The 13,424-nt window shown below is 48.8% G+C and overlaps 1 protein-coding gene across 1 annotated transcript in view; it reads left to right on the top strand.

Moving 5' to 3' along the window:
- Nudcd3 (NudC domain containing 3) overlaps nucleotides 1-10,658 on the top strand; it is a 129,479-nt gene extending 118,821 nt beyond the window's left edge. The window contains exons 5-6 of the mRNA XM_004652905.2: nucleotides 2,994-3,182; nucleotides 8,277-10,658. Of these exons, the coding sequence (XP_004652962.2) occupies nucleotides 2,994-3,182; nucleotides 8,277-8,387 (300 nt within the window). The 3' untranslated portion in view covers nucleotides 8,388-10,658. The remainder of the gene's footprint in view (nucleotides 1-2,993; nucleotides 3,183-8,276) is intronic.
- Nucleotides 10,659-13,424: the final 2,766 nt, after the last annotated feature.

The raw sequence follows: 13,424 nt of genomic DNA on the forward strand, positions 1-13,424 counted from the left end.
AACTGGGCTGTCAGGCTTTGCATGCTATCTCTCCAGCCCCTAATTGTTATTTTTAAATCTACTAGCTGAGTGTAGTGACACGTACTTTGAATTCTAGTACCCACTAAGCAGAAGCAGGAGGATCATGAGTTCAAAGTCAGCTTGGGCAATATAGGGAGACCTTGTCTTAAAAATAGACAAGCAAGGGCTGTAGAGATGGCTTAGCTGTTAAGGCATTTGCCAAAGGATCCTGGCTCGATTCTCCAGGACCCATGTAAAGCCAGATGCATAAGGGGGTGCATGTATCTGGAGTTCATTTGCAGTGGCTGGAGGCCCTGGCACACCCATTCTCTCCCTTTTTCCTCCCTGTCTCTCTCTCCCCCTCTCTTTCTCTCTAGTAAATAAATAAATAAATAAAATATTTAAAAACAAAGAACTTGGAATGTAGCTCAGCTTGTCTGGCATGTAGAAGGCCCTGAGTTTAAACCCCAGTGCTGCAAAAATTTTGGAACGACTTAATCATATGAATCTATTTTAATTATAAATTTTATGAAATTAATGCAGATCAAATATTTCTGATGAATTTTGTTGGATATGCTAAGTAAGTACACCATGTGGACACAGGACAGAGGGGTGAGTACCATCTCCCAGTAGTGTATACACTTGGTAAAAGTTTAAGACGTATATGATCTGGAGAGGAACCAGAGCAGAGTATGTAGACTTAAACATGAGCCCCTCTCTCACTCCTAGCAAATGGAACTGAATCCCCTCACTCCTGCTGGGCATACCAATGACTTGCTTTCAGATCCATTTCCCACTCTGACGAAGAATTTTTCGAGTCTGCTACCTCCATGAACTTGTTGGTAGACCTGAGTCTGGACTGTGTGGCATTCAAAGGCCTGGAAGCAACCTAAACCCTAGACAGTGCTGTTTCAGCCTCCTGACCCTCCCAGTACTAATAGTGGTTGGACGCTGAGGGTGGGTCTGCCTTGCATGGTCCTGACATAGATGCTTTGTCTTTATGTGAAATCGGGACAGCAGTACGTATGTTACAGAGCTTGTAAAGTCTCACAGTAATATGTTAGTATAGATCTCAATAATAATGATTACAGAGGAAAATAAAAGACTTAAAGGGTCCTCATTCCAGTGATTAGCAGTTCTATAAAGCACCTCAGAATCTCTCCTACAATAGGGAAAATACTACTTAAAAAGTTTTTCATCCCATGAACCTGGAAAAGATGGGGAGTTCTCAATGCTAGACTTTCTGTGGCTTTGTAAATTGTAGTGTCAGCAACAGGCTCACTGAATGAAGTATCTAGAATGGAAGATTTGTTGGTAAATCTGAGTTGGGGAGTTCAGAACAGAAGTCATTTGCTGGGCTGGAGAGATGGCTTAGCGGTTAAGCACTTGCCTGTGAAGCCTAAGGACCCTGGTTTGAGGCTTGATTCCCCAGGACTCACGTTTGCCAGATGCACAAGGGGGCGCACGTGTCTGGAATTCGTTTGCAGTGGCTGGTGGCCCTGGCACACCCATTCTCTCTCTCTCTGCCTCTTTCTCTCTGTCTGTCACTTTCAAATAAATAAAAATAAACAAACAAAAAGAACAAATTGTTGTTGAGGTAGTAAAAATAAATGTTTTAAAAAATTTAATTAAAAAAATAAATAAAAATAAGTCATTTGCTAATGAGCTGGTGTTGTGGTCTAAGCACTCACTGCTTTCCCCGGTGCCCTGCAAGTCAGCAGTAAAAGAGTTCTGAGATGCTTATGCTGTGTTGTAGTTGCAAGGTTTTGTGTTGCTTTTCCCAAGCCTGGAAGCCTTCCGTTCTCTACCTCATCAGCCCACCTGCTTAGATGAAAGTATTCTTGGGCACTTCAAAAGCAACCCTGTACCCCTTCTGTGAGGACTAGGTAGTTTCCTTCCTTTAGAGAATCACTGGTCAAGGTGGACAATGACCTGCCTTCGCCATTCTGGTGAGACTTTCCTTGCGAGTCCAACCAGTGACCATGAGGGATATAGCTAGTGTCTCCAGCTCCCTGTGTGTTCCCATGACCAGTGACCATAGGGAATTGTGTGTCCTGTACCCTGCCCGTGTTTCCTTATAACTGAGTAGTAGGTGCCCTTTGACACCACCTTCGCAAAATGCCACTGATGTTTTTTCATTACTTTCTCACTGAAGTTGCACTTGGTTTTTGAGTTTTTGTGGTCATGACATGAGTTCTGCAGACCTCAATACTAATGGGTGGGTTCTTCTTCTCTTGACCAGAGTGGGTCTGGCCCATCTTGCAGAAGTGTCCAAGGTTTGGTTTCAGCTCCTAATGAGGTTTCTGCCACTGGGAGCTAAGGACTGGGGCTGGAGGATCACTAAAAGCAGCAAGCCTAGCTTCATGGAGTAAACAGGGGCAAGCACTTGAGCCCTCAACTGGGAGGTGAGGCATCCATTGAAGATTCTGTCACATGTCAGGTCAAGCCTCTCATCTCACAGGTCCTAGGTTCCCTATAGGCAGCAGGAACTTGAGTATTGCTCTTGGAAGCAAGAACAATCATTGCTAAAGGCAGTACTTGATTCAAGCTAGGCAGACAGAGACTGACCTGGCAGGGCTCTTTACGATGGGGTATGGCAAGGTAGGAAGGCCCATGACCAGGTCCTGCTGGGAGGAGGCATCTTTCTTAGAAAAGAGTGGCCTCCTGGGGAGTGTGGGTAGGATGGGCATACATGGTAGGCAGTATTCTAATGCTGAAGACCAAAACTTGAGAATGTATGTCTTCTTAAGTATCTCCCAATGTGCTCTCAGGCTCAGAGACTCCTGTGAGTGACCTTGTACACCTGCCCATACAGCTACCTCCCTTTGATCCTGGCCTTAGCTTGTCTGCTGCTCAGCAGGCTGTGCTCTGTCCCTAGCCTAGGATGCCTGTCCTTCAACATTCTCTTCTCCACAGCTCTGGATCCTCGTTCTTCTGTGGCTTGGGCTGCCATGTCCCTTACCTAATGTAGGTCTCTGTCCTGCTTATCCCAGGTGAACCTGAGCAAGGTGGGCGAGTACTGGTGGAATGCCATCCTGGAGGGAGAGGAGCCCATTGACATCGACAAGATCAACAAGGAACGTTCCATGGCCACTGTGGACGAGGAAGAGCAGGCAGTCCTGGACAGGCTTACCTTTGACTACCACCAGAAGCTGCAGGGCAAGCCCCAGAGCCATGAGCTGGTATGAACACCATGATCCTCCTTGTGCGGGGGGCCAAGCAATCAGCAGCGAGTGGGCTGGATAATGTGATTAGGAAGGAGGGCATGAGGATAGCTAGCTCTGCCTTGGCTCTGCTATAGCACATGGGTGTCCTGCCATGTCCTGTCTCAGGAAGCCCAGCAGAGGCCTTGTCTCAGCTGTTCATGTCACCTGTTCCCTCCCCAAAGACAGGTGTATGATGGTATTCCAGCCATTTTCTCATAATTGAACTGAGAGTCCCAGTAGTATGGCCTTGAGGGTATCTCAAGATAGGCCCTGCCCATACCAAAGCCTGAGCCTGTTGGGTGTTGATTGTTCTTGCCTCAGTGCCTCATCCACAGGCAACTTCCCTGGAGCCCTCAGGGCCCCTTGGTGGAGGAGGGGAAGATCAGGGTGCAATGCTAGCTTAAGTTCTGACTTTAATTTTATTTATTTATTTATTTATTTATTTATTTATTTATTTATTTTAGAACGACAGACAGAGAAAGACAGATAGAGGGAGAGAGAGAGAATGGGCGCGCCAGGGCTTCCAGCCTCTGCAAACGAACTCCAGACGCGTGCGCCCCCTTGTGCATCTGGCTAACGTGGGACCTGGGGAACCGAGCCTCGAACCAGGGTCCTTAGGCTTCACAATCAAGCGCTTAACCGCTAAGCCATCTCTCCAGCCCAAGTTCTGATTTTAGAAGCCAGTTCACACAGATAGCAGATAGCAAGTGTATTGGTGAGTGTCAGGACTGTGGCAAGGAAGGGTGAAGTCAGCAGTTCTGACCTGTGTAGCACCCAGGGAGAGACTGCTGGCGGCCAAAAAAAAACCCAAAAAATCTTATTCTAGTAATCCTGTGGTAGCTACTGAGGGAGGAAGAGGCTACTGCCGTGGGTTCTTTGTTTTACCTTCGGTCACTCAGCCACATTGCACCATGATTTGGATGGCAGTGTGATGCAACACTGGGGCAGTGGGAAGCATCAAGACCGCCTCTGGGCACAGCCTGCCTCCAGAAAGCCAGTCAGGTTTGCATGTGCTCCTTCTTGTCTCTGAACAAGCCTGTGTGGTTGGTGTAGCTCCAGGATATGAGCTCTGTGGCTGCTTTGGCTACTGTCTTCACAGACAGCCCCTCACCCCTGTGAGTAAGGTCAAGGCTCCTGGGAGGGAGGCCTTCCTCAGGCCATTCCGGGAGTGCACTGGGCAGGTGCTATGTATGGGTAAGGTCTTCCACCCATGTGTGAGCCGGCACTCAGGCAAAGGACACATCTTTCACAATGGAAACATTCAGTTTTCCAGGTTTCAGAATGTGTTGAGGGTCCCAGAACAGTAGTAGCATAGCTAAAGTTTGCATCTCTGTCCTCCTGGCCCTGCCTGTCCGCCCCAGACCCTTTTCTCTGTGGGACAGACTTTATTTATTTGAGAGAGAGTAAGAGATAGACAGACAGACAGGCAGACAGACAGACAGAGAATGGGTGAGCCAGAGCCTTAAACTGCTACAAATGAACTCCACACTTATGTGCCACCTTGTGGCATCTGGCTTATGTGGGTCCTGGGGAATTGAACCTGGGTCCTTTGGCTTTGTAGGCAAATGCTTTAAACGGTAAGCCATCTCTCCCACCCTGGGACAGACTTTTACTGTCAGTATGGCCCCCCTCTTCACGTGGGCATGGTGAAGCTGAAGGACATCTTTGCAAGGTCCATATGATGTAGACATTCTGGAGCCTCTTGGGCAGCAACTAGGAAGCTTATAGTAGAGACAGCCATGCAGCCAGTGGTTGCAGTGTAATCATCATATTGGAATTACCTGTGGCCATTGAATAGAAGGTTCATCTGTGACACTTGAATGTGACCTTAGGAACCTGACCACTCCCATGCCCAGGGTCAGGATTGGGTCTGCGGAAAGGACAAAATGAGTCAGGTATGGTGGCTCATGCATATAATCCCAGCTCTTTGGAAGCTGAGATAGAAAGATTTCCATGAGCTTGAGGTCAGTCTGGGCTACAAAGTGAGTTCCAAGTCAGCGTAGGTGAGAGTGAGACCCTGCCTCCCAACAATAAAAATGTGGGGTACGGGGCCTCTGAGACATAGTCATGAGGTGACTGTCCAGGGGAAAAGGCTGTTTTGGCTGGAGAACATGAATGCAGATGCCATTGTCGTAGGTGGGTGACAGGACTGGATCACCAAATACCCTTTAGAGGCATCTGTGCCACATGGAGGAACTAAAGACTCTTCATACCTTCCCCAGAAGCCACCACTGGGTCATTATTAGAGAGAAACACTAAAAAATTATATATTCATTGTGACTTGAACTGCTTTGTACCTTTGTCGAGTCTTGGAGAGGTCTGGCCATGAGGCGTAAGTGAAGCTAGAATGTTCTACAGCTCTCTGCCCCTCTGGCTCTCAAGGTTCCTGTAACTGTATTTCTTAGAGAGCATATCAGTCAGAATAATTGCAATGCCACTTTTCTTTGCCAACAGGACAGGGTCTGCCTGGTATGTTGGACTTCTTGTTTCCTTTTTCATTTCCTATATTCACCCCTCTCCTTGAACCTTGCATTCGTTCTCTCCCCCTCTTTTCATTTGACGCCTGGTACACAGCTGATGCATAGCTGTTTTGACCCAGCACTGGGAAACTAAAGGACTCCACAGCAACTCAATTAGGAAGGCCCCAAAGAAGAATCTTGAAGATGCTGTGATCTGGTGGAAAGATTTGTGTTTTGAGTCTAAACTAATTCTTCTGTGGGCTTGCCATGGACCTGGAAGTACTCAACCTCAGGGGATGTGTGTCTCTGCCCAGAGCAAGGGGCCCTGGGAGACCTTCAAGGAGCTCTGGGCTTGCAGTGCATGAGTGGAACTTAGTGTGACCCATCATTGGGGTTGACCTACTCCTGGATGGCTGGAGAGCTTCTGGCTGTGGCTAGTCAGAACATGCTAGGACTGTGGTAACGAGGCCATGCCCTACTGCCTTCCTGATACCAGAGCTGAAGTCTTAGCCTCTTTGTAGGTTTTGTATGCCTAGGAAAACAGTTCTAAGCATAGAGGGGTTCCACGTAAAACATCCTTAGTGCCTTCTTTTGTTAAATGAAGGAACAGACCTCGAAAAGTAGGTCCATGCCTTTGTGTGGCCTGATGTAGCCTGTTAGCCATATTTTAATACTTCACAGGCTGAGGGTTGCATGGGTGGTCAAGGTTGCCTCACTAGTGGAAAGAAAATGGAAATGGGGCCAGATTCTCCTATCAGCCTCCCATCTGCTGTGTGCATCAGCATAGTCACAGTTACCAGTGTGCCTCTGGCACTGATGCCCATTTATGGTGTGAACTCAGAGTTTTCTAAATTTGCCAGTTTCAAATTGTACTTCTAATGCTGCAGGTGCTATGTATTTTGAAATATTTTAATTTTGAAGTGGTAACATTTCTCTTTTGTCACTTTAAATTCTTTGATGTCACTATGTGGTCATCTCTTTTCAAAGTCAACAAATTAAATACCCACTGTCTTTTCTGTAAGTTTCCTTGAGCAGGTTTCCCCATCTAAAAGGGGAACATGCAGCACACAGGTGTTGTGTTGCTCTATCTGTGATCAGGTGTCTGGGGTTTTCAGCCTGATGGGTCCCTAACAGTCAGTAACTTTGGCATCACACAGGCAATTGGCAGCACTTATGTGCTCTCTCTCTCCTTGCCCTGAGAAAGGTCTGAGCACTGACCTTAGTACCCTGGGCTCCCTTGATTATGAGGACGAGTCTAACAGTGTGACCTTTGTTGCTCTAGTGGTTGCCCTCCCAGTCACACAGCTGGCATTCTCCTCCAGACTGCTCCGGCTCTACCAAGAGGCTGAGCAGCCTTCTGCTTAGGATGCCTGGCTAATCCATTCTTGCATTTTACAACCTCACACTTCCCATGGGCAGCTCCCCCATGCTTCCCCAGCCACTTGGTGGGTGCTATTATAGTGCCTTCTCAAATGGCGGCTTCCAGGTCTCTTGTCTGAGTCACCTGTAAGAGTCTGAGAAGGCTACTGGTCATCTCTGCTATGTACTAAGTGTCTTCAATATGTTTGTTGATACTTGACTTATGATTACAAACAAGAAAAAAACCCATGTCAAGAAGGCTCCATCTTGTTTAACAAGCTGTGGTTCTGACAGTCACCAGATTCAGACAATAGAAGTGTTCCATCCTACTCCTGTCTGTCAGCCTTATGATAAGGAAAACTATCTTCTATATCTGTTCTGCAGGCCTGTCTGCAACAGAGGCCATGGACTACATTGGTGGTAGCCATGTGCCCATTTTGGTTTCCTATGGTTGGAAGGAAGGAGAGATATCATCCTTGGGTGGTGGATAAGAAGGACAGGCGCTTAGAGGAAGGAACACCTGTCAGGTTAGGTGCAGGTTTCTTGCTCATGCTATGCCCTGGCCTTGACCACACAGCCCAACCCTACTTCTGACCTTTGCAGGCTAGATAGTTACAGAGTGGCTACAGGGTAGGAGGAGCCTAAGTCCACCATCTCTGACCATTTTCTCAAGAAGCTTTTCTAACTGCAGGTCTGCAGCTGGACATGTTGAGGTCTGTCCTTCTGTATCACGTCCTGGGTCAATGCAAGATTGACTGGTGGTATAGTTCTCAGTAACAAGAACTTCCTCCCTTGGGAAGGGAGAAACACTTCTGTATGCCTTAGTCATGTTCCCAGTGGGCTTAGGGCACCCTTTATCTACACCCTAGTCATGTCTTTGCAGAGCTCAGCTATACTCTCCGAATGTATAACTTAATCATCTCCCTGGGGATTATAAACTCCGAATTGTGTGGAATTTGGACAGACCTCCTGATGGGAAAGTGACAGAAGATGAGCCATAGAGCACCCACTGCTGTCCTGGAGACAGGTGCTGAAAAGCTAGAAATTCCGTCTGTGAGGAGCAGTCTTCAGAGGAATTGGCAGTCTCTCTCTGCCTCCCCTGGCCATGAGCTACCCCAGGGCTTGCAATCCTCTGGCCAGTCGGTCCTGGCCCGCAAGTTCTTGAACCCCGAGGAAGCAGCATTGGCCTGCTCTGGGAGAAAGCATACAGTGCCTCGTGATCCCCTTTAACCTCTCTATTTTCTGTTTGTAGAAAGTCCATGAGATGCTGAAGAAGGGGTGGGATGCTGAAGGCTCTCCCTTCCGAGGCCAACGATTCGACCCGTCCATGTTCAACATCTCCCCGGGGGCTGTGCAGTTTTAATGACCAGAAGGAAAGGAGACCCTCATCATCGGGGAGCTGGAGACCTTGTCCCCCTTGCTCCCTGCATGCCAGGGATTTGCTCCTCCCGTTCACCCCTAACCATTCTCTTTTTCATGGGTGAACTAGGCCTTCCATACTGACCTTGCACCTCCACACTGTTCCAGAGAAGGTGCAGGACCAGCTGCTGCCAGGTGTTTGATGTGCAGGAGGGACACATCCCAGCAAACTGGGAGCACATGCTTTGTCTCCACAGCAACCAGCCCCTGCAGGCAGCATTTTCTTCCTCCCCTTCTCTCTGCTTGCTGTTATTTTGATGCTATTCTGCTTGCTTGTCCTCTGGTTGGGGTAGGGAGTTCCTGGGCTCCCTGGAAAAGCCCAGTTGAAATATGTGGGGTTGGGCGCCTGCATGAGGGCAGGTGGGCCTGGCTGTGCAGCTGCTGCGGAAGCCCCTCACCCATTGACCTCTGTGTGTATTCGTGTGCAGTCTCACTCATCTCCTTGCAAGTGCATTTGGCCTGAAGAAGCCTCCTTAAGCAGAGCAGCAGAAACTGGAGTCCTTCCTGTTGGCCTGTTCCAGGTATTAGAAGGTCTTGAGTTCTGGCCTCAGGCACAAGTGAGGCAAGGCCCCTGTCTGCCCTCCGACTGTGACTGTCTTTCTTTGGTTCTTGTTATGTGAGCCTGGCCACCACTGCATGGCACACACTGATGGCTCCCCATGAGACCTCCTCTTTGTGTATGCTCGTCAAAACCTAGGTACCCACAGGAAGAGCAGCATGTCTAACAGTTTATTGGCAGATCGTGTTGGCCACAGACCCTGAGCAACCTTGCCTTTGGGGTGTACTTCGATGAAGAAGAATTTCGCCGCAGGCTTCAAGGCAACTACCACTAAGCTCAAAAGCATGAAGACTGCCCTGTGCCGAGCATCAGACTGCTCCCTGCAGTTCAGAGCCCGTCCCGCATGTTCTCTGGAAACTGGGCTCCATTGCAGCACTCCTTCGCTCATACATTGAGGGGCCAGGACCTAGGTGACCACTTAGCCTTTTACAGGGGCCTTCTATGTGCCCATTGCTAAGAGTGGGGTACCACTGCCACTCAGTGTGTCCTTGTCTGTCAGTCATTGTGTGGATAAGGCTCAACACAGGTTTCTGCACTCTTATGTCCATATAAACAGCAAGAATCAGGACCTATCAAATGTCAAAGCTAAGTCACCTGTTCTTGCAGAAACAGTCCTGTACCACACAATGTCTGCAAATGTTTGAGAGGAACAGTCTTGGGAGAACAAGTTGATGGGACATCCTTCCTCATGCTTCCAGTCTCTAGATGGGAGCTGGTTCACTGTACTCATCTGGGGGTGGATTTCTGGCAGCTCTTGTAAGACGTACCTACTGGGAGTTATTTGGAGCACCTAAATACACCACTGTAGTTGGCAGAGAAGAAGAGCAGGCCCCAAATTTCTCCTCCCCTCCACTTCAGATTGTGAGACCCTGTGGTTAGATATTGGCCCCCAGGCTGATGAGGCCTCTGAAGAAGTTTTAGCCTCAGAGAGCAGAATTCTGTTACCTTCAAGTAGTTCTGAGAAAGTCTTTATTGTTTGCTCCTGAAGTTGCTGTCAAGATCCTAGGATTTGCATATCGCTTTCCCAAGTGAACTGTCCATCTAACGAAGGGCATGTGTGTGTGTCCTGCCTTCTCTTTTGGCCCCTACTTGGCCCCCTCTTAACACTCATTCTATGGGCAGTCTTCCAGAAGTGAAGTGGAAGAACGCTGGACCTTTTCCATTTGGAACAGTTCTGTACGTTCATGGTGACCTGTCTGTCTTAGGCATGGTTTTGTTTTCTGTGTTGTATTTCTCCCCAGTCCCTGACCTGCTTCAGCAAACAAACCAGTGTCTAGGAAGAGCAGCCAAAGTGGGGAGTTTGGCCATGTGGCAGGTGCAGGCACTCCATGGCTGCTTCCTGTGTGATGTTGCACTGCATGGTATAGTTGTGGATCCTGTACCCACGTGTCTCCATCCCAGTGTGGCTCAATCCCAGAGGGCCAGATACGGTGTTCTCTGCCCTGGGCTTGCCTAGCCCCTGGAGCTGGCACATTGCCTGTTTTCTCTTTTTAGACACAGCAACCACAGTTTGGCCACTAAGTCCCACCAGCTGAGTCTGAGGAAAGCAGGGTGGCTCGTCCCCCTTGTCCAGGGACCCAGGAGAGTGGGGTGTCCAGTCTGCAAAGCTACTCTGGCTCCTCGGTGTTGGTTTGCAATAAATCTGTATTTAAGCAATTTTGGGTCTGTGTGTGACATTTGCTGCCAAGACAGTTCTGTTTGTGAGTGGTTATTGCCTTCAATTTCTAGCCATGAATTTACAGACCCCTCTACATAGCCAACACCAAATGGGGAATTCTTAGGAGTTACTTCTCATTTGGCCCAAAAGCCTGACTTCAAACAGCTTTCAGATATCCTACAAATTATTGATTAGTTTGAAGGGGGAAAATGTAGATATAGCTCTTATATCATTTCAAACAGGTGCTGGAATTCTGTTGTTACCTAGAGGCCAACTCAGAATCCTAAACCATTCTGCTGAAAGGCCACCTCCATTCACTATTTGCCAGGCTTCTGAGCCCTTGTCTCCAGGTGCTTCTGTGTGACTCCACGGCTACACTGAGCTCTTAGCACGTGGCCTTCTCCAGAGGAATAGCCTTGGATCTTACAACCCAGTCAGATCTCTCAGGCTGTCCCTGTCTGTACTGTGCTCCATTCTAGCTCCATTTCAGCGACAGGACCTGCAGGCATGAGAATTACTCTTGAATGAAGAACACTAGACTTGCCTGGCAAATTCTTAGGTCCAGAAATAACCTTCCAGTAAGGAGAGGCATCTTCAGTGATTGGCTCTGAGATTATAAGAGGGAGGACAGTAAGTATTTCATGTGGAAATGTGTCCAGGAGGCGTCAGCTGCTGTGCAGAGAACTCACTGGCCAGAACACTGTGTTTGGGGAACAGACCCTCACCCTACCTCAAATCTGCTCCCCTAGTAGGCCAGCTGGCAGTGAGCTCAGCCAGGAATGGGATGGCCTTCTTTTGTGAATAAAAAGCATGAGGTTGTTAGCATTGAGCCTGACCAGCCTTTGATAAGCTCTTCCTTTGGTCAGAGGCCTGGTAGCCCTGCACAGATAGGATTCTTGTGTATAAAAGTGGGTGTCCCTCAGAATGAGGACTCACTGTGGCCAACCAGGGTTGGTACACACTGTCTGACCATGAGGAGCAGGTATCTGATCCACCTACTGCCTGGGAGCATTTACTGGGCATTGGGTCACCCCACATAGGCATGGTCTGAAAGCTCTCAAGGTATCTCATTCCATTCCTGCTTGGGATGGTAGTCACTATCTTGGATGAGAAGAAAGGTTTATATTCTTTTCAGATTCAGCTATTATCTCAAAGCATTAATGTGCTTCCCCCCCCCCTTTTTTTTTCTTTCAAGGTAGGGTCTCACTCTACCTCAGGCTGACCTGGAATTCAGTATGTAGTCTCATGATGATCCTCCTGCCTCTGCCTCCTGAGTACTGGGATTAAAGGTGTGTGCCACCACGCCCGCTGTATTTTATCTTACTTTTTTGGTTTTATTTCTTAATACTTGAACAGACAGGACTGTGGAAGCAGACACAAACAGGATAGGTCCCCAGACTGAAAGGTGACTGTGCTCAGCGTTCTGCTGCCTCTCCCCATCCTAAGACTCTGCCCAGAACTGGACATGGCCTCAGAGACATCCTGGTATAAACTCTCAGGCTAGTCACAGGAGCAAGTGACTTTCCGGAGATGGTGTGGCTGAGCCTCTCACTGTATCCTCTGTGGGGATGCCTGCGGTTCATGGAAGCTGACAGCTCCTGTTGAGCTCAGGCTAGGTTTAAAGAGCAAGACCAGCTATCTATGATGTACATATGACATGCCCTGTGACATCCTGTCAAAGGTGAGTGGCTGGGCCTGGATCATGTAAGGCCTATCACAGGACCTGTCACAGTGGTTACTTTATCACAAAACTGCTTTGGTCTGTCTGGAGTCACCCTCATCCCTCAACACAGTCTTGGTATGAGACACATCCTCCCTGGCCCCAGTTATTCATCCTGTGAAACCCTCTGCAACCTGGATGCTGCTCACAAGAAGGGTCTGCCTCCTGGTAGAGACATTGTATAAGGCCACCAGAAGATAGGACTTGGGGATGTGGGCTGGGGCTTGGAGGAGGCCCTTCCTGCAGGCAGGGAAGCTGCTTCAGTTATGTGTCCATGGGAGAAGTTGACTGCCAGAGAGCTGGAGTCAGAGCCATCTTATGTCCAGTGGTGCCCCTGGTGCCAGCATGGAAGCTTAAGAGCTAAACAGTTTCCTGTGGGAAGTCCCTGCCTATAGGTCACAGATGATAGGGAAGGCCCTTAAGGAAGAGACTACAGGCCAGAGGTTGGGCATCTACCATCTAGTGGGGAAGGTTCTAGCAGCCCTGGATGATCATCTGTTTCCCAATGACAAAGCAGAGAAGGGATTTTGTTAGCCCCAAGGTAACATTTCTAAGCCTGCTTTTGTGCTAAGCAGACTTGAGCTCATGTGAGTGGGCCATGGTCCTGCGGCCCCTAAGTCTATCCAGGCAGAAGAGCTCAAGCGCTTTGTGTGGTTTGCAGAGGTCAGGAGAACAAGAGGCAAGACAGCATGGAAAGGGGAGCCCGGCAAGGGGGAGGGACATTCTTCACCTGGACAATGACCATCGTGCAGTCTTCAGGCTGCAGGTGCAGCCAGGTGAGGAGACATTCAAATCTCCAGGAGCATCATCAAGGGTTTCTGGTTTGTTGTGTTCTTAGAGCAGAGCACCCAGGACACAGGAGCCTGCGGTGGCTGCTACAGCTGCCTGTCCATGGCCACCACCTCTGGCACAGAGAGGAATTAGCCTCACCCCTTTGTGAGAAAACTCCCTAGGTCTGCACTATTACTCTCCACTCCCACCTACACGTGGCCCCACTACTGGAGACTCACAAATCACATGTGCCCCTCAAGTGCCTCAGGCCCTG

Source organism: Jaculus jaculus, chromosome 16 (genome assembly GCF_020740685.1).
Source record: "Jaculus jaculus isolate mJacJac1 chromosome 16, mJacJac1.mat.Y.cur, whole genome shotgun sequence".
NCBI lineage: Eukaryota > Metazoa > Chordata > Mammalia > Rodentia > Dipodidae > Jaculus > Jaculus jaculus.